Source organism: Eleutherodactylus coqui, chromosome 4 (assembly GCF_035609145.1).
Source record: "Eleutherodactylus coqui strain aEleCoq1 chromosome 4, aEleCoq1.hap1, whole genome shotgun sequence".
Taxonomy (NCBI): Eukaryota; Metazoa; Chordata; class Amphibia; order Anura; family Eleutherodactylidae; genus Eleutherodactylus; species Eleutherodactylus coqui.
The window spans coordinates 209,009,436-209,033,360 of record NC_089840.1 but is presented as its reverse complement, the minus strand read 5'-3'; the positions used below and the strand labels follow the sequence as shown (position 1 = coordinate 209,033,360).

At 42.5% G+C, this 23,925-nt stretch overlaps 1 protein-coding gene across 1 annotated transcript in view; it reads left to right on the top strand.

Moving 5' to 3' along the window:
• The window catches only part of STOX1 (storkhead box 1), a 64,433-nt gene extending 41,661 nt beyond the window's left edge, over positions 1-22,772 (top strand). The window contains exons 2-4 of the mRNA XM_066600643.1: positions 10,807-10,959; positions 13,871-16,160; positions 20,103-22,772. Of these exons, the coding sequence (XP_066456740.1) occupies positions 10,807-10,959; positions 13,871-16,160; positions 20,103-20,259 (2,600 nt within the window). The 3' untranslated portion in view covers positions 20,260-22,772. The remainder of the gene's footprint in view (positions 1-10,806; positions 10,960-13,870; positions 16,161-20,102) is intronic.
• The last annotated feature ends 1,153 nt before the right edge of the window (positions 22,773-23,925 follow it).

The following is a 23,925-nucleotide window of genomic DNA, read 5'->3' as shown; positions in this document are numbered from 1 at the left end:
GCGCTCAAAAGCAGTCTTTTGAGTGATAATCGTTGTGTGTAACTGCACTTACATCGCGCAATTTTTGTCCCCCCCCCCCCCCCCCCCCCCCCCAATCCCGTCGTTCAGCTGTATCCCACTCCCCAGCTGTGTTCTCCATACCTGGCACAAAGCGCTTGACTGTATAACAGCTCCGTGCAGAAGACAAACGGGGACACCCCGCTTGTCTTCTGCATCCTCCGCTGGCAGTGCAAGGTGATCACTCAACTTGAGCGATCATCTTGCACTGTAAATGACACAACGACGATCGCTCAAATGTCGCTTGAGCGACATCTTTTGAACGATTATCGTTGTGTCTAAATGGGCCTTTACCTAGAGCTGCTTACCGCCATGTGACTGTGTACCAATTCTTTCCACCTCAAAGGAAGTTATTAAACATGGCTATTGGGCATGGCGCACTGGGGTGACCCAGCCTCTTCTACTCCCCCATATCCCCATCCCCACCTCTACTCTCATCACACAATTTGACCAAGACTTATTCTACTTGACATTAGATTTTGATCAATATACTTTCATTGACCCCATTCACCATGTATTACACGCTCATGTGAGTCCGGCTTAAGCTGTACATTTGTGGTGTTTTAACGAGCATTATTATTAGCATGAGATGTGAAAAACAAAAACCTATCTATTTACAAAGTGACAAAAGTGCCTGCAATGTAAGCAATTATGGCATTGTAATAACTCTATAACAAAAGTTTTGTAGGAGACTTTTTTGTGTACCCAAGTTTTCAGTTGCCCACATTGTTGATGACTCTACGGCAGGGTGGTTCCGCATAGTGAAATGTGCCGGAAGGGACCTTTGTGACGGGTAAACGTCTGGTTTATAGGTCAGTAGTATGCTAAACGTACATATGCTGGGGTAAAAGGTCACCACATCCTAACTCGACACCTGGGGAACACATTGACACCGCGTCATGTTGATGTATTGCTGTGTTGCAATTTGTAAAAAAACATTAGCAAAAAGTTGACTCTGTGAGGTTGAACAGTATCAGAAGATAAACATAGCCAGATAATCCCACCAACCATTGGTTGATTGCAATCATCCATGTTCAGGAGGTCCACCACATTCATCAATATCCAAGACGAAGCATCAATTGGTTATAAAGCAGACACTGTTTTTCACATATTGGCATCCATTATGGACGTCTTTCTTAAGGCACAAGAAAATAACAAGATTCCTTGTAGGAACAGAGGTAGCAGATGTAAAGCAGGAAGGAAAAAGCATGATATGGGCCACAGCTGTTTTCTCATTTGCAGAAATGTAAAGCATATGGCAGCTTGTTCCCGGGACACGCCAGTCACCTTGTTATGATTACTGGTAGGAGGCATCATGGAGAATGTCAATGAATGCTACAGTTGGTGATTGTTTTCTTTCGAGAGAGGAAGATCTCCAGATTACCAACCAAGTCTAAAACTTGTAAAAAGTTAGTCAACGCCAGATACATCTGGTTCGCGTGTTGGACGTTCAGCAGCTCGCAGACTGAAGTTTTTGTTTTTGCAATGAAGCCCACTTTTCCAGAAGCCTATTTGCAACGTCAAAATAGGCCTCTGGATTCTCAAGCCACATGGAGATGCCGCCCACCACAACTATACTGGGGATTACTGCTAGTAGATTTTTTGATGAAACAAGACACAGTTGTTTGCTGCTGGGCCAAGAGTAGACATTCATGTAGATCTGGGTCAGAATGGTCAACCCTGGTCTGAGCATTGCACCAGAATTAGGTACGCTGCAATTTTTTTACATGGACAAATGGTCTGTGAAGAAAATCGCACATGTGAATACACACACGGGACACTGATGTTAATCGCCTGTGTGAATGAGCCCTTAGAGAACAGAATGTTCAGTTTTTTCCATTGCAATGCATAGAAGACATTATACTCAGTCTCCTTCCACCGAGATACATTTAAAATGAGATCTACAGCTTCCAGCCTACAGTTCCTCATTGGCCTATATGGAGTAACTGCTAAAACACACTAAAAATGGGACTGAATGCCTTTAACAGAACCTTAGCATTTGTTAGTACTACATAAATTAGACAGTAAAATACTTCTACCATCTAAGGATGTGACATTGAAAACCGATATATCGATATATCGCTAATAAAGATGAGCGAGCATACTCGCTAAGGGCAATTACTCGAGCGAGCATTGTCCTTAGCGAGTACCTGCCCGCTCGGAAGAAAAGATTCGGATGCCAGCGGGGAGTGGCGGGGGAAAGCAGGGGGGAACAGAGGGGAGATCTCTCTCTCCCTCCCCCCCCCCCCCCCCCGCTCACTCCCGCAACTCACCGCTCACCCACATCGGCACCCGAATCTTTCAGGTACTCGCTAAGGACAATACTTGCTCGAGTAATTGTCCTTAGTGAGTATGCGCGCTCATCTCTAATCGCTGATGCTTTGGCGATACTTTTCATGGATATTGGTATGTCCGATATATCGGTAACATCGATAGTTTAAGGCGATATAATATCAATTTTTTTTTTTTTTTTTTGTAGTCCGGTGACCATATTCTCTTTCTTTACATTCTGCCCTTTCCTCTGTAGTTTTGCTCGCGGCACTAATGAACTAATAAACAAGTTCTAGAAACTTTTAGAAAGTGTGAGGTGACTCTTTGTCACCGATAAGGTTTGCTCCAGGCAAAGAGACTCCCAGAAAAAGTGGGGTCTTCGGCCCCTTCTCCACATGCATTTGCTCATCGCGTTAGAGGCAGTCTCTAAACGCTTACGTCTAATGCGATGGCTGGGGGCAATGCTTTCTAAAGGAAGATGCGTGAAGCTCTGTGTAATTTCACTGGCAAAGAACTAATTGGCCATTTCAATCAGTGTGTTTGTTTGCCACCCGCACATGTACCTGCCCTGGGGGCAGAAAAAGCATAGTGAGATATGCTAAAACACACGCAAAAAGGAGTCGTTCGGTGCACAAAAATGCAGCGCTGAGGTGCACGCAATTGTGGTTACGCTTGTGTGAAGCCAGCCTTAAAGGGGTTGTCCCGCGCCGAAACGGGTTTTTTTTTTTTCAACCCCCCCCCCCCCGTTCGGCGCGAGACAATCCCGATGCAGGGGTTAAAAAAGAACACCGGACAGCGCTTACCTGAATCCCCGCGCTCCGGTGACTTCTTACTTACCCGGTGAAGATGGCCACCGGCATCTTCTCCCTCAGTGGACCGCAGGGCTTCTGTGCGGTCCATTGCCGATTCCAGCCTCCTGATTGGCTGGAATCGGCACGTGACGGGGTGGAGCTACATGGAGCTACACGGAGCCCCATTGAGAAAAGCAGAAGACCCGGACTGCGCAAGCGCATCTAATTTGGCCATTAGACGGCGAAAATTAGACGGCAACCATGGAGACGAGGACGCCAGCAACGGAACAGGTAAGTGAAAAACTTTTGATAACTTCTGTATGGCTCATAATTAATGCACAATGTACATTACAAAGTGCATTAATATGGCCATACAGAAGTGTATAACCCCACTTGCTGCCGCGGGACAACCCCTTTAACCCTTTCCAATCCAATTTGTATTCTGGTTTTCCTATGGGGCTTACTCTATTTCTATTTATACAACGACGCTATATGCTGGCTAAAGCCAGTACTGCATGAGGTGACACTTTGGATAGGCTCCGACAGCAGAGAGGCTGGCAATATACAGTAAGAGAACCCCGATGGACGTCTTCCAACATCGAAGCTGTACAGCCTTAAATCATAATGTCTTCAGAGGTCAGACAATGGATTGGAAAGGGTAAATCCTGCCATGCACATTAGATTTTCGGCTTGAGAGGTTGACCATGTAATGGGTATGGTGCCTCCCGAATCTCCCAGAAGCTTCGGGCAGTTAGATTTCAGTATACCCCGTCCCTCTGTTCTTGGGAAGATAAAGCTGCGGCTCCAGGAGTTTGGCAGAAACTTTCTTCCTGCCTTCTGAATACACAGATAACTGGCCCACTACGAGTTGTGTTTGCTGACAACTGTCTACTGTGTATTGCCCGCCGAGGCCGGGCTCACGCGACCAAACGGTAATACGCTGCATAGAGATGGGAGCATTTTACCGGCGTAGGGAACTGCTTATCCCTGTGTATGGTCACATCATGCACGCGTGTGCCTGCATATGAGCAGCGTATTTAACGAATGCTGCCGTACACTGGCCGCCTCCTGGTTTCTTCTTTTTTTTTTTTTACGCCGTACCAATATCCCATATGCTGCCATGTTGTCGCTTACACTAATTGCGCTAAATATGCACATAAGAACAAATCACAGCGTATTACACGCCAAGATAGTACATAGCGATGGACAACATGCTCATGTGAGTCCACTGTTTGAGATTCTATCTAAACGGTTAATATAGAAGGATGAAAAGAAATCGCATACTGGATGTAAACGTGGATTTCCATAACTGTTTTTGCAATGTCTGGTCAGGCACAGAGCCTGGTATAGAAGTATACATTCCTGTTAAGTAGATGAGTAAAGACAACCCCACTTAATATGTCTGCACCGTCACTTTAAATAGGTGATCACGTTACACGTTCCTATGTGCACTGAGATCATTCATTGAATAGAGAATGGGGTTAGGTCAGGTTAAACTCTATTCTGTCTTCAGGACGGGGTAGACACAGACACAATGTTCCACCAGCCGATAGAAAGTTCTCTATTACACTTTGAAAATGTGTAGGAATATCCACCCCATCCCAGTTGGCCAAGTTAAAACTTTTTTTTATCAGTATCTATGATGACGGATTGTTTATGTCTCATGAATGATAAATGCTAAACTGCATCACTCTTTATCACATCCACCATCATTGGTTTTATACGTTTTAATTTTTTTCTTAACTCTCTTAAAGAGGTTTTCCAACTTTCAACTGTTGATGGCCTGTCTTCAGGATAGGCCATCATTAGTAGACTAGTGGAAATCTTCCACACAGGACCCCTACCGATTAGCTGTTTGCTGGGCCAGTGCTTTCATGCACGGAGATGATTTCTTCTGGAAGCATACAGCTCCGTTCTCACTATAGTGGTTCGGCTTGGTATTGCAGGTACGTTCCCATTCAGTAAAAAGCTGGACCGCTACAAATGCAATGGAGCTGTGTGCAGAAATTGGCTCTTTGCACCCTTGCAAATTACTATTGATGGTCTATCCTAAGGACCCCTCTTTAAGGTCAATGGGTCAAAAAATGAATACAAACTAATGTAAATGTGAATCCGGAATCAAGAGGCCAGGGCCAAAGTGGATTGTGTCAGATCACAAAAACAGATTACCCTAATCTTCTCAAGGCAGAAAAAGGCTGGAAATGGGCCGATTGCAAGATCTGCAGGAGGCTGTAGTGATAAGAGACCAGAAATTTTTGGATTTGTTGTCTTTAGTTAAATTGATGGGTTTGTAGCTATCGAAGGTGCGGAAGGTAGGAGTCAGATCCAGGCCCTGGCATCTTTGCCACATAAGAGCACACCGGTCTTATAAACCGTGCATGGTACGTGTGGGGCGTTACACTATTTGCACTGAGATCAGGAAGCTTCAAATCCCATCTATAACTTGTTTAACCTCTTTTGGGCGCTGGCTTTTTTCTTTGCAACTTTTAATACTCATTTATCCCTTAACGTCGCTGTCTGAGGGCTTGTTTTTTTGCAGGACAAGTTGTATTTTTCATTGGTGCTATTTAATGTATTGAAAAACTTTGAAAAATATTCTAAGTGGAGTAAAATGAGAGAAAATCAAAACAAAATTCGCCGTCTTTGGGAGTGGGGAGCTTGTTTCTATGGTATAGACTCTGTAGTAAAAATGACGTAATGTTATTCTGTGGCTCAGTCCGATTACTATGATACCAAATTTATATCTTTTTTTGCTGTGCCATCAAAAAATGTCATTTATTTATATTTTCTGCTGCCATCTTCTGACAGCCATAACTTTTTCTTAGTTTTTTTGTTAACCTAGTTTTTTATGGGATGTCCTTTGGTTACCTTTGGTACCATTTTTGAAGTGCATATGACTTTTTGATCCTTTTTATTATATTTTGTTCTTGGAGATGGGGTGACCAAAAGGGCAATTGTGATGTGTATTTTTTTCAGGGTGCGGGGTAAATGGTGGGTTTCTTTGATGAAGCAGACTTTTATGAACGGAACCGTACATCATGGAGCTGTAAGGGGTAATTGTAAGGGAAATCCATTGAGGAATACCGTAGTAGTGCCAACCAACCCACTGCAGGTCCATAAGAGATATCTCTAGAGGCTGCACCTCCATATCCGCTCCTACACCATAGAGCTCACCATCTAATTTCCCTTCATGGACCATCATTCTCATTGAGTAAATCCAGAATTCACCTTTTACTGGTATTTATACACAAATTGTTTTGGAGTTCCTGCCCATTATAACGGGACTCGAGCGGCTAAGGACAACCACATTTTTTCGGCTTGCGTAATTAAGAGCAGGTGAGGTTCTTGTTCCAGTCATTACGGAGTCAGATGGAGCCCACGAGCTGCCAGAGAGGAATCGATGGATCGTAAATACTGAAGTTAGTTGCAGCTGAATGGGTTTGTTATGACTAACGGGTTACCCTTTCACCTACGTTAAGTGGCTTTCTCAGGACATTCTTGTCTCATGGCGGCTGGTATTGGGTTTCACAGCTGACAGGAGTTCACACAGGAGGGAAGGGATCTGAAGTTTGTCTTTCTTTCCTTCATACAAAGACATTTCCCTGATTTAAACACCTGAAAGTGGTAGCTTAGCAACTCTTCGGGATAAAAGGCTCTTGGAAAGCTCTCGATAAACAGGCTTTGTTGAAGTTGACAATGGCAGGCTGTAAAACAAAGGTCAAGCGTAATTTAACAGTACCCCCCTACGATGTGGCTCTGTCACGATCAGTGCATTAGGAGGTACAAGTCTGCTCTGTCCTCACACTGTCAACACAAGCTCTGTTTTCTTTTAGGTCGGCTGCATCTAGATAGATTTTTTTCTTTTTTTAATTAAAGGGGTTTGTTATAGATTTGTATGGGATATTGACCAGATAAGCTATAGAAGTCTGATCAATGGAGAACGGAGTGGTTGGAATGTTAGGAAAGCCTATATCGTCATAGAGATTCAAGCTTCAGAGCATAGTAGTTCTGTAGAAACTGTCTGGGTGAGAATGCAAGGAGAGAACAACAGAAAGGACACCATTGTAGGGATTTACTATAGGCCGCTGGAAAAGCAGAAGATATGGATAAACTCTTTCTACATCAGATGGCCAAGCTCTCAAAAAAGTACAATATAGTGATCATGGGAGATTTTAACACTCAAGACATTTGTTGGGAATCTCTCTCAGGTAAAAGTAATGGATTCTTATCCGCTCTTGCTGACAACTTTATCTTCCAAAAAGTAGAAGAGAAAACAAGGGGGTCTGCTATCCTGGACCTAATTCTTACCAACAGGGAGGAAATGGTTGAGGACGGCAGCGATTGTATTATCATTGGATAACAAGGGGAGGAAGACCTGAGAAGACTCAGACCTCAAGGTTAGATTTCAGAAAGGCAGATTTTAATGGACCCAGAAAGAGGGAAGGAAGAATCCAATGGCTGGAGGTTCTTAAGGACAGAAATGTCAAAGCACAATTGTTAACAATCCCTAAAGGAAGGAAGAATGGGAAGCATTTAAAGAGACCAGGATGGATGAACACAGAACTTCCACACATGTTAAAAAAGAAGAAAAATATGTTTATCAAATAGAAGGAGGGGGGGAAATATCTAAAAAAATATAATATATATAATACGGTCTGCAGAAACTGTAGGGAGTGTCAGAAAAGCCAAAGCTAATAATGAATTGAGGCTTGCAACAGAGGCCAGAAGCAATAAAAAAAGAATTTGGGGGAATGTCAAAAGCAAAAGAAAAGTCAAAGATGCTATTGGATGCTTACACGATGAAAATGGTGAATTGGTCAAGAATGTTGTTAAGAACGACGAACCTTTAAATTCCTATTTTGTATCTATTTTCTCTCACAAAGTAGATGGAACATCAACTGTGCTATTGGGGGAATAAAAGAATGCAGGTTATCTATAAGCAGAGAGATAGTGAGGGAACACTTGGCTAATACTGCGTTTACACGAAACGCTATCATTCAGAAAATCGTACGAACAAGTGAACCTGAGCAATATTCACTCAGTTTAAATGACTGAATTCTGCAGTGGAAATCTGTACTATTTTCACACCAACAATGCAGATTTAAAAAATGCAGCATGACTCTTCTGCAGTGGATTTTTTCTGCTGTAAGTGAATGGCATTGGTTAAAACCCCATTCACGTAAATTGTTCTGTTCTTAGCTGCAGAATTTCGGCATGAAATCTGTAGTTGGAAGTCCGTACAAATCTATAATGTGTGAACTTACCTTTAATAGGCTCTTTACTTACTTTTTATGGGGCTAGTTATATGTAATTCAATGAAAACCTATAAGGAAAGGAATAATGCAGAAGATTATATGAGCAAGCAACTTTTATCTTGAAAATACTCAATGTCTCACATCATATTGGCATTTGCCATCTTCTAGGGTAAAGCTGTCTAGGGATTACAGGACAGGGAATTGATCGGATAGTGTTCAAACTGGGGGGAATAGTTTTCTAAGTTTCTTATAACTGTATGAAGGTGAGTGTAGATAAAGTTACAGTGCTATTACACCTCTAGGTGGTGCTGTGGAGCATTTACACATTTGTGTCATGGCTGTACCTGATGATCAGAAACTGTATGGTGCCAAATCATTGCCCTAGAACAGTGATGGCGAACCTTTCAGAGACCAAGTACCCAAACTGCAACCCAAAACCTACTTATTTATCGCAAAGTGCCAACACGTCAGGGGGCGGGACTTATCACAACATATGATTTTTACTTCTGTCATTTATAAAAAAAATAGACAGCCGGCAGATTTTGATTGCTTTTTGGATGCAGAAATGCTGCAGAATTTGCCACAGAAATTTCTGCTAAGGACATTCTGCAGCATTTCTGCCACGTGTAAACATACCCAGCGGTAATAGTGACCCCCCAAGGCAGCCCCAGCGATAACAGTGACCCCCCCCACACAGTGGCCCCAGCAGTAATAGTGACCTCCCACAGTGGCCCCAGTCGTAATAGTGACCTCACACAGTGGCCCCAGTCGTAATAGTGATCTCCCATAGTGGCCCCAGTGGTAATAGTGACGTCCCACAATGGCCCCAGTAGTAATAGTGACATCCCACAGTGGCCCCAGGAGTAATAATGACATCCTACAACGGCCCCAGTAGTAATAGTGACTTTCCACAGCAGCCCCAGTAGTAATAGTGACATCCCACAGCGGCCCCAGTAGTAATAGTGATATCCCACAGCGGCCCCCAGTAGTAATAGTGGCATCCCACAGAGGCCCCCAGTAGTAATAGTGATATCCCACAGCAGCCCCCAGTAGTAATAGTGATATCCCACAGCAGCCCCCCAGTAGCAATATCGCCCCCATGAGACCCATATACTTACCCCTTCCTCCTCGTGGAAGCGCCACTGCTCCTTTGCTCAGCGCTGCTAGCAGCGCTGATCCCAGGTGCACACTGTGACGTCCGTGTGCTGTCTGACGCCCCCTCCCTCTGCTCTCGCAGAACCTAAAAGGAGACATTACAGGAAAGGGGAGGAGGATCCTGGCTGCACACTGACGTCACAGTGTGCGCTGGGATCAGCGCAGCTGAGTGAAAACTGGCAGGGAAACTGCGGCCCCTGCCAGTATTCACTAACAGTGAGTGGCCGACGGCTCTGTGTGCCAGCAGTGTTCTACGAAGTATTACACCATGTAACACACTTTTTATTCCCAGGTGGTAACTTTTAGTTCGTTGATGTCTTATGTCACAAATATTTTGAAAATATATGTCAGTAGATTTTACCTTTTGGGTTTGGGGTCAGAAAACCAATTTTTTTTCATTTTATCCTTAATCACATAAAATCAATAAACTTAATTTGGATCAAGTAACATTAGCATTAGAGCTGAGCGAGTATACTCGTTAAGGCGATTTACTCGAGAAAGAGCATCGCCTTTTTCGAGTACCTGCTGGCTCGTCCCTGAAGATTCGGGGGGAGGGAGGGGCGCGGGGGTTAGCAGAAGATTGCACAGGGGATCGGGAGGAAGAGAGAGAGAGATCTCTCACTCTCCACTATGCTCACTCATCTCTAATTAGCATTCATTCATACACAAAGCACACTAAGCAAAAAAAATCCTTTTTTTTTTTTTTTTGCTCCCAGGATTTAACGCTAGTTTTGTTTTCTAGGTTATATGTAACTGGTAAGATGCTTTTTTTAAAACTTTTTTGATTTTGTACCAACTGAGCTGCTATTTTAACTGGCACTGTATCCTATGCATCATATTACTGCATGCATCACACCCAATCATGGCAGATTGTAAGTGTGTCATTGCATAAAGTGCAATTTTTGCAAGTCTGGAGCTGCCTGGAAATCTGAAGAAAACTTTCTGTTGTCTGCAGAGATACAGACTTTAGGACGAGCTAAAATACAGGCTCGGTTTAGTAAGAACCAAAGCACCTCACCAGCTACACGGGACCTAGCGTTAAATTCTTAGGAACAAAAAAAATGTTTATTACCTAGTGTTAGTGGTAAGACTCTAGAAATGATGCTTCATCTATTGGGTATCTCTTGGCCTTGTGGTTTAAGTTGAGAATCTTTGAGAATGATATAAACTCTACAATCCTAGCACGTAAATGCAGGTTTCTATTGCACAGTGTTTTTGACATCATTTTAGGGTTTGCATCACGGTCTCTTACTCTTGTTTTTTTTTTGTCCTTGCAGGCGATGTGTCTCCAATGCAGATGAATCCGGTATCTCAGTCTCAGTTCATCCCCCTGGCAGAAGTCTTGTGCTGTGCTATATCTGATATGAATGCAGCGCAGATTCTAGTGACACAGGAATCCCTAATGGAGCAGCTGATAAAACATCACCCAGGTGCTGACCATTTGCCGTCTGTATTTAGAATATGTGTAATCTATATCCGTGTACTTGAGGCAGCCACCGAAGTAGAGTCTTTAAGGCACGCACATACATTTGTGGCGCACTGTTTTTTAGGTACACCGCCCAATTTTCGTAAAGATTTGTTCGCTTCTAAGCACTTGTAATGGCAAAAGGCCAATAAAAATTAAGAAGAACTTTAAAACTAATAGGATTCTTCAAACCACAAACTTTTTATGGTTTTAAGTTTTCTGCATGCTGAAACTGAACGACGGACGAGAGTTGAACGACTTCTCATTCGTCGTTTAGTCGCTGCATGCATTCATACTGAGCGCTGGATCGTGGGAATCCGAACCACAATCGTTGTGTAAAAGCACCTTAAGAGGGCCATCAATTAATCATACAGATCTTAAAGGGAACCTGTCATGTCTCTAATGGTGCCCAGGCTGCAGGCACTACAGTAGTGTGACAGACACCCTGATTATAGCGGTCTATCACTTATCCCAATCACTTCAGCAGTATTGGAAAACTTTAAGGTTTGCAGCAAGTCACAGAAATTAGTGCAACTCATTAGTATTTCTATATTCACTGAACACCTTAGCCTCCTACCACTGATTGACAGGTCTCCACCTCCGTGAGAGAAGAGGGTGAGCAATGGATATGCGTATTAATAAGCCAGTCAGACTCGTGTCTGTGGTTTGCTGCAGGCATTGAAAAGTAAAGTTTCATTTACACGCAAAGACAAACGATTAAAAAATGTACAGTTCTGGCGATCATTTTGCATAAAGTGCTAATGGACACTAATGCCCATTTGCACTTTATTAGCTTCATTTACATATAAGCTAGCCTCTGGGAGCTTCTTGCAAAACATAGCTCTGCAGTCAGCTGAATACAATGTAATCAGCCGCTCCCGTGCAGAACACAGCGTGCAGCCTGTGTTATCTCTCCGCCTGAACGATGGATTGTAAGCTCGCCTTAAAATCATCGTTCAGCTGAAGAGTGAACGATTATCGCTCATATGCAATCATTTGAACACATTTTGAGCGATAATTGTTGTGTGTAAATAGGGTTTTTGTTTTTCAAAAATCTTGAAGCGATCAATATAAGCCACAACCACTGAAATCTGTATCTCTGTAATACTGCAGTGTCCACAACCGAGGCACCATTAGGGACCTGACAAGTTCCCTTTAACCTCATATTTGAGTTAATTTATTAATACACTGCATTATTAATGTTGTACTTGACTGGTTGGGAATAGAAACAGCTGACTGCTTGTTGATGGACTCTTTGCCAGGCAGGCAACTGTACATTGTTTGTGTAAAGCACACCCAACACGGATCCCAAAGTAATATAGCTGATGAGGGACAATGCTCACATACAACTATTAATCTACAAAGGAGAACCAAATCTCCAAAATTCCATCATATTTCTATGCTTATTATATGCACTGAATTAAGAATCCTACTTACAAGTACAGAAGTCTGCATGATGTGAGAAGTCTAAAGTACGTGTACAGGGATTCATTATACAACAGATTACATACACACAAGCTACAGGGGGTGGACAAAAATATGGAAACGCTGTATGAAATGCCTGCCTTAAAATCGGTCTCTATATGTTTTATTGAAATATAATTTATAATCCCATGTAACTTAGGTGGAGGTAATATGACACAGATGCTGCGGGGCTACCACATAATTGTCTATAAGCAGATCAAATGCAGAGACTTACGCACCCTAACGCACATTTCACCCAACTTCATCTGCCGGCATGTATTGGGAAATAACAGTGTAGTGTTAAATAGGCCATAGGCCAATCAAAAGTCTCCTCCGTCATCATGTGACTTTGTCCAATCACATCTACTAGGAATATCTGCAAATAAGGGAGCGGTGCATGCATGCACATCCTGTTTCATGCTACCGCAGAGAATGACGTGACGCCGCCAAAACTGATACCATTCCTAGAGATACTGTATATATGTGCACTTTTTTGAACCGTTATTGCACTTTATTACAAGATGAGCTTTTCTGGTTCTGGTTGAAATTATTTGCCTTTTTCAATAGAACAAAGGTCCATTACTTTTATATCTGCGCTTCTCTTGTTCTTCTCCAACTTTTATATTGCTTAGCAGGCATTTTTTTGTAGGTCTGCATGTGTGCGTCCCGTCATCACCATAATAGCCACGCTGGCAGCATCACCTGATCTGTGTGGCGTGACTGGGAAGTCGGCTCCTGTCAGGTGATGCTGGCTTGCGCATGCGTCGCTTCTTCCTCCTGAACCTTGCTGATAGACGTATGCTTAACTTGTTACTGTTTAATTGGCAACCACTATAAGAACAGGATCTGTGCTGACAGCTTTACATAGGAAGTCTATAGGTACACGAGGCTCCGTTTTTTGCTTGTGCCTGCACTGCTCCCTTGTTTAAAACTGCATTGCCATTCTTCCTGATTGATCTAAGTCACGTGATGACGCCGGAGAACTGTGATTGGCCTTAGGGCTCTTTAATCCTACACTGTGATTTCCCAATACACTCCTCCTGACAAGGTGGGCGAAACATGTGTTAGGGCATGGGGGTCTTTGAATTTGATTTACTTATAGATAATATGTTTGGTGTTCCATCTTTTTGTTAGAGTACCCACTTTATTCCCTTCCTTACTGCTATGTGACAGAACGCTTTGGTAATTTGTATTCTTCTGAGTGGTAGCTATGGTGTTTAGTATATAGATAGCTTCTTTGTGATAGTTTACATTTTTGTTATTGTGCTTATTGTATTTATTAGAGATTATGGTTTTTAGAGATTCCATACTACTTTTTAAATAGTTTTTATAATTGCTTGTGTAACGGATACTTTTCAAAAAGTGCAAGTAGGTACTGAAGAGACCCTGAACAAACGATGTGCTTTTTTTAGGTATCGCTACGCCATCCCAGGAGATTTTGTACGCTACTCTTGGAACGCTCATCAAGGAGAGGAAGATATACCACACCGGAGAAGGCTACTTCATAGTGACTCCTCAGACTTACTTTATCACTAGGAAGCCAGTGCCAGTCAGTAAGTGTGGGGCAGCAGAGGAGATATCTGTTTCTCCACCGGCCATCACTTATCTTGTCAGCATGGAGAGTTGTGCCGATCTAACCAAAGCTAATGTTCCTTCAGTATCGCACTGCAAGTCCTGCAGCTGCTTCTCTGAAAATTCCATCAATAATATACTGGGGCAGCAATCGATCAATGAGGGTAATGGAAAGGAACATAAGTCAGTCAAAGATTCAAAGCCATCTGTTCAAAACCAGACAACATCCACATCCCGAGACACATGTACTAAAACTAAACCCCAACATTCACTAAAGGAAAAAGAAAAGTGCAATAAGAAATTTGGAATCGGTCTCTTTTGGCGTAACGTTGCCAAGAAAGACAAATCCAAAAAAGAGTTGGTGAGCTTCGCAGCACAATTTCCACCCGAAGAATGGCCAGTACGGGATGAGGACAATTTAGATAATATCCCTCGTGACATAGAACATGAGATAATTAAACGCATCAACCCTGTACTAACTGTGGACAACTTGATGAAACATACAATAATGATGCAGAAAGCTGAGGAACAGAAAAAGTATTTCAGCAAAGGTACCTCAACAGAGGTATTAAAAAACAAAAACGTACATAGCAGAGGTAGTAAGAAGAAAAACAATAAAATATCAAAGCACCACAAAAAAGTGCAATCGAACAAAGAAAAAAAATGGAAAGACGTGTGCCCCCAAAAGTTGGCAACACAAGTAGATGTCGCAAAGGATCCTCAGCAGCACTCCACCGTGATGGATACAAGGGTTCCAGATGTAGCCACCATTGATAACGAAGACCGTTGTCAGCCTGATATGTACAAAAAGCAAATCGGTAATCCATTTGAGGGTATTTCCTACAGAGATAACAACATTAATATCAGCGCATGTAAACCTATAAAAGAGGTTAAGAAATGCCGATCTGGAAAGGACAGAAAAAATATACCACGGCCAAAGTCGCTAGACTGCTCGGGTTTAAATGTTGGAACCAGACATCTAAAAGCAGAAAGGCCTGAAAACGAATATTGTGAGGATTTGTTTCACGATGAGATGGTGCCGATAAATGAAAAAGACGATTTAAGAGAATACCCTCCTAGTTACCCTCAATGCAGTACCCTGAGGATAGATGATAAGTTTAAGCACAATAAGGAGCACAGCTCCGCACTCGGTTTACCAGGTGAAGGAGCTCCTCTGTTTGGGGACAACCAAGCAAACTTATTAAAATCAGAACGGACTTGGGAACATGAAGTAGGGAGTCCTTATTCTGCTGTGTCCTATTGTAATAAGATGACCTCAATCAACGAACCATTACAACATGCGCAGACAAATCTTTGTAAAAGCATAGGAGCTTCCAAAGTTTCTGGTAGATCCAACGTTGGGGCGTTAGAAAAAAACGAGTCTGAATCCCATGGGAGTTATTCAGCAAGTGAAATGAACAGTAAAGATTCACCAAAATACTCAGCATTTTCAAGTTCTCATAATGAAGAGCATGTCGAGGAAGATCAGGTGTTTTACAAGAAGGAGGAAAACGATGATGCCTCAAGTTCCTTCTACTTTGAAGGAGACACCGATGAACATATTGGTCTATGTCAAAACCTTGAAACATGCAGGGAAAGTAGGAGCCTTGATATGCATAATTTGTATGATCTACATGAGGAAAGACCTGCTCCACGAGAAACCTCTCCAGGTCACTGGGACTCTACCAGGACATCAATACATCAGTTTTCTTCAGCTAGCCATCACCAAGACGAGTATACCTCTTCTGTCTTTTCTTCTGATAGTTCTCAATGTTATACCAGGCCTGCTTTACTTGTAAAGGGAAGTTCTTGTCAGCCGTTGTCTCCATATGCTCTCCACCATCAAGAAGTAGATGCCGGTACTGCTGACTCTACTCAACCTGACCTTTGTGAAGGAAGTATATTTGATTACTGCAATTCTAGTGACTGTAACTCTATGGCAGAGACTGTCCAGACATCCATTAAGGGGAGTGATGAGAAACATGTGAAGAACTTGGGACAACAGTCGGGGGAAGGCAGGAAATGTTGTGAACATACCTTGAAGATATTTAACACAAAGACTAGTCCATTGGAAGCTAGCCAGAATGAGAACCATAGCACCACCGGAGACAGTGGGATTGAATCTCCACGGTAAGATAAGAACCTGTTTCCTTTTCATAAAATGTGATCTTTTTTATTACTTGTCTGTATTAACCATTTTAAAGAGATTGCTACAAGTACTTACCAGCCGTGTGGAATACTGATGTAGGTGGGAAACAGTGGAAGAACTGCTTTATACACTTTTATCCATATAGTAACTCAAGGTACTAGCGGCTGCTTCCGATGTGACCTTCAAACAACCTCTACCCAAATGAGCCCAAAGTGAATTGGGTTGAGGGTAGCCAATAGAGGAGGATGTGCTAAAACTTCCCAACGATAAGTACCGTACAACTTCATTCTTCTAGACTAAATTTTTAGTGATGGTATATGTTGAACATAGAATAATTAAACAGGAACAGAAAGCTGACAACACTCTGATATGTGTTAGCACTAGAGATGAGCGAGCGTACTCAGATAAGCACTACTCGCTCGAGTAATTGGCTTTATCCGAGTATCGCTGTGCTCGGGGCTAAAGATTCGGGTGCCGCTGCGGCTGACAGGTGAGTCGCAGCGGAGAGCGGGCGGGAGAGAAGGAGAGAAAGATCTTACCTCCGTTCCTCCCCGCTCTCCCCTGCAGCTCCCCGCTCCGTGCCGGCACCCGAATCTTCAGGGACGAGCACAGCGATACTCGGATAAAGCAAATTACTCGAGCGAGTAGTGCTTATCCGAGTACGCTTGCTCATCTCTAGTTAGCACCACTGGTGCTGGAATAGGGTCCAAATCCAGAAAATAAAGTATGGAACTCTACACACAAAAATGCACTTGAATGGTGAGCATCAAGCTTTTTTTTTTCCACCCACTCCACGATGGTGGAAAAAGTTGCTCCTGTATATAACCCCATTCAAAATAACGGGGTTCGTGTTTGTGCAAGAGTTATGAGTCTTGCAACGCACAAAGCTTGTGCAATTTTCATGGACATGTAAAAGCAGCCTAAGGTTTTTGTGGAGGTTTTTCATGCAGCTTTTAAAAAAATGAAAGCCTTAAAGGGGTTGTCGCGCGAAAGCAAGTGGGATAAGTGCAGGATAAGTCTATTTGTACTTCTGGAACACTAATCAGCAGCAATCGCTCTCATTATGGCCAGCACATAAGACGATAAAAAACAAACATCACAATATCTATATTTTTAATGTCTTTATTGAAATAGCAATAAGCAACATTGTAATAAAACATTACCGGCCCTTTAATAAATAATAGAAGGCTCTCAGAGACTCTAATGTCAGCCCGGTGGAGACCACAGAACTTGCTGCGCCCGTTCACACCATTGTTCTGAGATGAGAATCCCTGGACCCCGAGATCCAGAGGAAGGCGAAGAAAACCCCCGGAAAGTCATCAGGGGAAAAAAAATTCCTTCCTGACCCCAGATGTGGCGATCGGATATCACCCCGGATCTAATCTGTCCTGCTGCCTATTGCTGTATCTGTATATTATTATAAGCTCAGGATCCTGTAAAGAAAGCGACATGTTATACAACCTGCTCCTAAGAGCTTACAATCTAGTGTACAATAGAAACTCTGCTCTTAAGAGCTTACAGACTAATATGCAGTAGAAACTCTAGTCCTAAAAGCTTGCAATCTAAGGGCGCGCCCAGATGTCACACATCGTATAGCTGAGAAAGTGTGTACGAGGCCTCAGCACTAAGCAAGGAGTCGCATACTTGGATTCGTCCTCTTCAGGATGTCAGGCTGAAATGACACAAGGTGGTTCAGCATTAGAACTTTAACCAGCTGCACCAATTGTGACATCACATGATGTCTATGATGTCATCTGCTTGTCATGTCGCTGCTGTTGTGTATAAAGTTTGAAACATTAACCCTTAGTGACCCAGACTGTTTGTGCCTTAATGGCCAACTAGTTTTTCTATTTTTTTCATCATCGCATTCCAAGAGCCATAACTTTTAAATTTTTCAGTCGACACCGCAGTATGAGGACTTGTTTTTTGCAGGACAAGTTTCATTTTTAATGACATCATTTTTACATATGTATAATGTACTGTAGAACCTTTATTAATTATTTAGGGGGATTGGGGGTAAAACAGAGAATTCTGTCATTTAGTTTTTTGGATTTCATTTTTATAATATTTTACAAAATACATACCATGATAACATTATTCTCGGGGTCAGCACGATCCGAGACACGAAGTTTAGACGGAGCTCTATAAAGGCTTGTTTTTTTGTGAGATGAACTCTAGTCTTCATTTATCCAATTTTTGGGAACATATAAGGTTTTGATTGCTTTTTATTTCAGACTATATTAGACAGTATATCTGCTGAATGTAGTCAGGGAGCAAAAAATTCCCTCTTACTTAAACAGAATAGTCAGCTTTTAATTTGGTATTCTAATAATGCTCTGCATGTTCGCAGAGAAACTGTTTCTTGTTTTTCTTTCCCACATGCTTCCCGGTTTTTGATCCCGATAAGCCGATTTCCTTTTTTTCTTTCAGTATCCACCCCAAAATTTATAAATCAAGAATTTATACAAAAAAAATCTGCAATTTTGATATGTTTTTAATGTTATTTTTAAGTGTTCACTATGCAGTATATATAACATGTTAATATAATTCTGCAGGCCAGTACGATTACACCAATACCAAATTTATATAGTTTTGGGGGGGTTTTGGCAACTTATTTTACACCTTTTAAAGAAATTTACTTTCTGTTTAGCTAATTTTGCCATGACCGCGGCGTGTAAAGAGTTAAAGGGGTTGTCCCGCGAAAGCAAGTGGGGTTATACACTTCTGTATGGCCATATTAATGCACTTTGTAATATACATCGTGCAATAATTATGAGCCATACAGAAGTTATTCACTTACCTGTTCCGTTGCTAGCGTCCTCGTCTCCATGGAGCCGTCTAATTTCAGCGTCTAATCTCCCGATTAGACGCGCTTGCGCAGTCCGGTCTTCTCCCTTCTGAATGGGGCCGCTCGTGCCGGAGAGCTGCTCCTCGTAGCTCCGCCCCATCACGTGTGCCGATTCCAGCCAATCAGGAGGCTGGAATCAGCAATGGAACGCACAGAGCCCACGGTGCACCGTGGGAGAAGACCTGCGGTCCACCGTGGGTGAAGATCCTGGCGGCCATCTCAGCAAGGTAAGTAAGAAGTCGCCGCAGCGCGGGGATTCGGGTAAGTACTATCCGTTTTGTTTTTTTTTTACCCCTCTATCGGGTTTGTCTCGCGCCGAACGGGGGGGCTATTGAAAAAAAAACAAAAACCGTTTCGGCGTGGGACAACCCATTTAAGTGGATCCAGCAGAAAGGAGAAGTAGAAGTGCTTACTTCTTGTATTTTCCTTTTTTTTTTTTATTCCACTTTTTGACTATAAATAAACCTGCCAGGGACCTGTGTGTGAAACCTCCCTAAGGCTACACTCCCTCCGGTGAGAAGCTCACGTAAGTTTTGTGCGTTGCAAAATGCACAAAACTCGCACTTATATGAATTCCATTCTTTTGAATGGACTTATTCACATGAGCGATTTTTCTTTTTTTTTTTTTTCTTTAACCTTAAAGCTGTTATGATAAAAGTAGCAGCCTGTTCTGTCAATTGGGGTTTCCTCAGACCTCCTCGCCCATTGCTTTCAATAGGACCTTTAAAAGACATCGCATGCCACTCGCATGCTGTGTGATGTGATGGTTTCCATTGAAATCCATGGGAAACGCTTGCGATCCTCTGACCAGCCTGAAATCACAATTTCACAGAAGCAATAAGAGTTGCATCGGCGTGAAGAATGCGTATCGTCCCGGGTTTCATGGACTGATGTTGCGCTCGCCCGTGTGCATGCAGCGTTATTGATCTACGTATATAATGCAGATAATGCTGCCCAGAGCCACGAGCCTGTAACTCCCCATGTGCATTCAGTTTTCATAGCATTGCTACTTGTGCGGAGACGATGTTGAATAAACACACGATGTTCTTACACTCTGCCTTTTGTCTTCCCTCAGGACTCGGGTGAGTCTGGCATCTAATAATTCTGTGATTTTTGAGAAACTAAAGAAAAGGACATTTCTGCAGAACCTGGAAGTGAATGTTGGGAACAAGAATGAAGGCCTGTTGACTTCTAGCTCGCTCATGCAGCTGACCCCTGCTATGAATGTATAGAGGATATTCCCAAGAAGAGACATTAATGTAGCAAAATACCAAACTATTAATGTTTTGTACTTTTTCCTTCCAAACGTGTACAAAAATGATTCCCTCCGCGGGCGTTATGTACAAGAGCCGTGACCTCAGCGCCTCACACTTTTTTTGTAAACTTTTAAGTGCCTTAATTACAAAGTAATATTCTATTGTTAATCAAGCCTATAGGAACTACCTAAATGTTATCTCTTTCCTGGAAGACCAGGGCTGAATACATTATCTGTTTGATTTATATGTAGCGTTAAATGTTTTTTCTATAAGGCTCTGTTCACATCTGCGTCGTGGTTTCTGTTGTGTGGAAATCATGACGCAGTTCTTGATCGGTCACAGACCCCATTGGTTAGTATGGCTTTAAATCCCGGCTGATGGTAAAAATATGGCGCAAGATTAAAGCTCCTGCAATCACGCAGGAGCCGGTTGGGTCCTCGGCTGTTAGTCCCCGCCAATAGAAACCGGAGGAGAAGACTCTTTTCCCCGCCGAGGTCTCATGATGTCACGGGGGACATAAATATTTAAAAATAGTTACAAAAATAAGTTTTAAAAAAAATTACATTTTAAAACTATGCAAATTATATATCAAAACATTTGAAACAAAATGAGGAACCCATTCCTGTACTTTATTTTAGTATAGCAAAAGCAATTTTGGTAGCTGCAGAATAATAAAATAGGGGCATAAAACCACCACATGGGTAAAATCCCTAAAAAGTATGTGGTCCTTTTGGACCAAAACATTCTGGTCATTAAGGGGTTAATGGAGCCACCACCATAGATGTGACCAAACCATAAGAGACCTGATTTGAAAACCTTAAAAAGCGTACCAACACTTTCTAGTTGTGACATATAGTAATGTACACACGATGAGCCCCTGATAATGCATGAGGTACAGCGAGGAGCAAGCGCTGTGACGGGAGAAGCAGTCTGCAGAATAGAATGGCTTCTCCATTCAGCTCCTAGGGATGGCGGCATGCATATGAGCGGGACGAGACAGCAGTAAAACACACAAGGGTAGTGGGGCATGGGGTACCCGGCTGTTAAAAATTAATTACATGCAAGAGTGACTGACACTTATTAATAAACTGTAATATGGGAACAGAACCCAGTGTCTGCTGAATTTTTATAGAGAGAGATTCAGACACAGCTGGATGGAGCGCCCTCTACTGTTATGCAGCATCTGTCTTCATCTAGCTGCATAGAGGGTTTTTTGTAATGTATATAATAGGCTAATAACATGCATTGCAAAAATGTATAGAATTGCCTTTTCTATACATTAAACAACAAAAACAAAACTGCATTTTGAACAATCTTGTGCTTATGTGATAGCCAATGTGATAACCAGTGAAGGTGCAAATCAGTCTACTTATCCAAAATGCCATTTCAGTGCTGGCACTTCCATCCAAAGTTCTGCCCACTATGTGTCTCCCTTCCTTCCTACTGTTTGTTGTAATGTGAAGTCTATCCTTAGACAATGAGATAGATTATAGGAAGTCAATGGGAAGGAGAGAGACAGAGAAACTCATACAAACTTGCTGCTGCAGCTAATAGTGCTTACTGTCATACAGCTACTGCGGTTACATCTACACTGCTCCGTACTGCTGTATATCATCGTTTTGGGATGCCACTTATGCGGGTATGCTACATAGCGATAAAGAAGATATTGTGCTCTCCTGTGTGTGCAGTGTATGAGAGTCATCATAGGAGCTAGTCTCCACCAACCAGCTCAGGGAACCCAACAGAGAAACTGAGCCTTTAGAGGAGAAAACTGGTGCTAAATGCAATATAATGGACAGGGATACTGCTACTCCTCATATACACACGGCAGCTTATTCTGAGGCGTCATGGGCAAGCATTGGGATGCTTTACATTTTGGAGTATTTGCAAGATGCTTAAACGCTAAGTAGGTGGACGCATCCCATCTGTGCCTTTTATAAAGTGCTGTCATACGATACCTCCTGCTTGTAGACAAAGGGCACAACATCTTTCAGCCTCTGGCTACATTTAGCCGGCCGCATTATGGTTACAAGACTCCAATTCCCAGGCAGTGCGTACACTAAAATGTGGCCTTTCCTTTGATTGTTTTTTTGGGTGTAATCACTGCGGGTAGCAATAAAGGGTAATTTCCCAAGTGCCTTTATCCTGATTTTATGGTGGTAGTTCAGTGCGGTCAGCTAAGCTAGAATCCAAATACTGTGTACCACTGCCATCCTCTAAGAATTTGAAACCTTTTACCTATGAGAAAAAAAATTGTATTCGCTTCCACATAAATAAGTGAAATATTAGCCATATTTTCTTATGCATGACTTCAAAGAATTACTACTTTAAAATGAAAATTCTATTTATATTTTATAAAATGTGATGTAAATTGAGATTAGTTTCTTCAGTGTCGGGTGAACTTCATGTAAATTGTATGTAAATCTGTAAAATAACACTTGTGATACTGGTTTCAGCTTTGTTACTGAAGGATTAAAACCAACAGGAGAAATGCTGGCATGATTCACAATTTGTGGCCTCCTCCATATGACTTTTATTTCTTGAGCTGCATCTACTCAGGTGATGCCAATTGTGGCCGAGATTTTTGTGCACAACTCGCATGGACGTCGTACATTACTACACACATTTACACAGGATCGGAGGGAACTCGCACAAATATTGCCCTTGAAAATACACTCTTAGGGCTTATTCAGACGACCGCATATCACGCCCGGCCGATATACGGCATCCCTCTCTGCAGGGGGAGAAGGCTGGAAGAGCCGGGAGTAGTGCTCTGAGCTCCTGCCACTCGGCACTATTTGCAATGGGAGGGGGCGGAGCTAAGTCCTGGAACTTAGCTCTGTCCCATCTTATTGCAAATAGTGCAAAGGGGTGGAAGCTTAGTGCACTGCTCACGGCTCCTCCCCCTGCAGAGAGGGATGCCGTATATCGGCTGGGCGTGATATGCGGTCGTCTGAATAAGCCCTTAAAGCTATGGATGTGCTATAAAATGTCCACAGTGGACATTCTGCAGCTGAAAGTCTGTACCAGGACAAGCACGTTTTGGATGATTAAGGCTCTGCAAGTGTAGGGTCCAGCAGCACTCCCTTCTCTATTCCAACCCAGACAGGGTGGGGAGGAAAGAAAATGCAAAGCTGTAGGTGGGAACAATTAACCAAAAAAAAAAACAAATTAATCCAATAGTCATAGATATACGGCAGCATAAATGGTAGATAAAAATATCCAAACCTTTATTGTTCCAGACAGCCTGTCTACGTTTTAAATATAGAACAATAAAGGTTTGGATATTTCTTATCCACCATTTATGCTGCCGTATATCTATGACTATTGGATTTTTAAGGTTCTGTGGGATTTGCTGAGGAATGTCCACAGCATGAAGCCGGCCTCCAGACCCGGATTTTGTCACGTATTTATATGCAGAATTCAGGCCATCTATGAGAAGAGGTGAATTCTACATGGGTTTTATGTGGAATATTTCCGCAGCTTGCGGATAGGATTTTCAAAACCTCAACCACTTTGTTGCTACTGTCAGTGCAGCAGAATCTCCATCCGGAGGGTCCGCACGGAAATTCCTGGCTGGACCCTTCCCTTAGGGTGTATTCACATGTAGCCGATTTGCTACAGTTTTTCGATAGTGTGGAT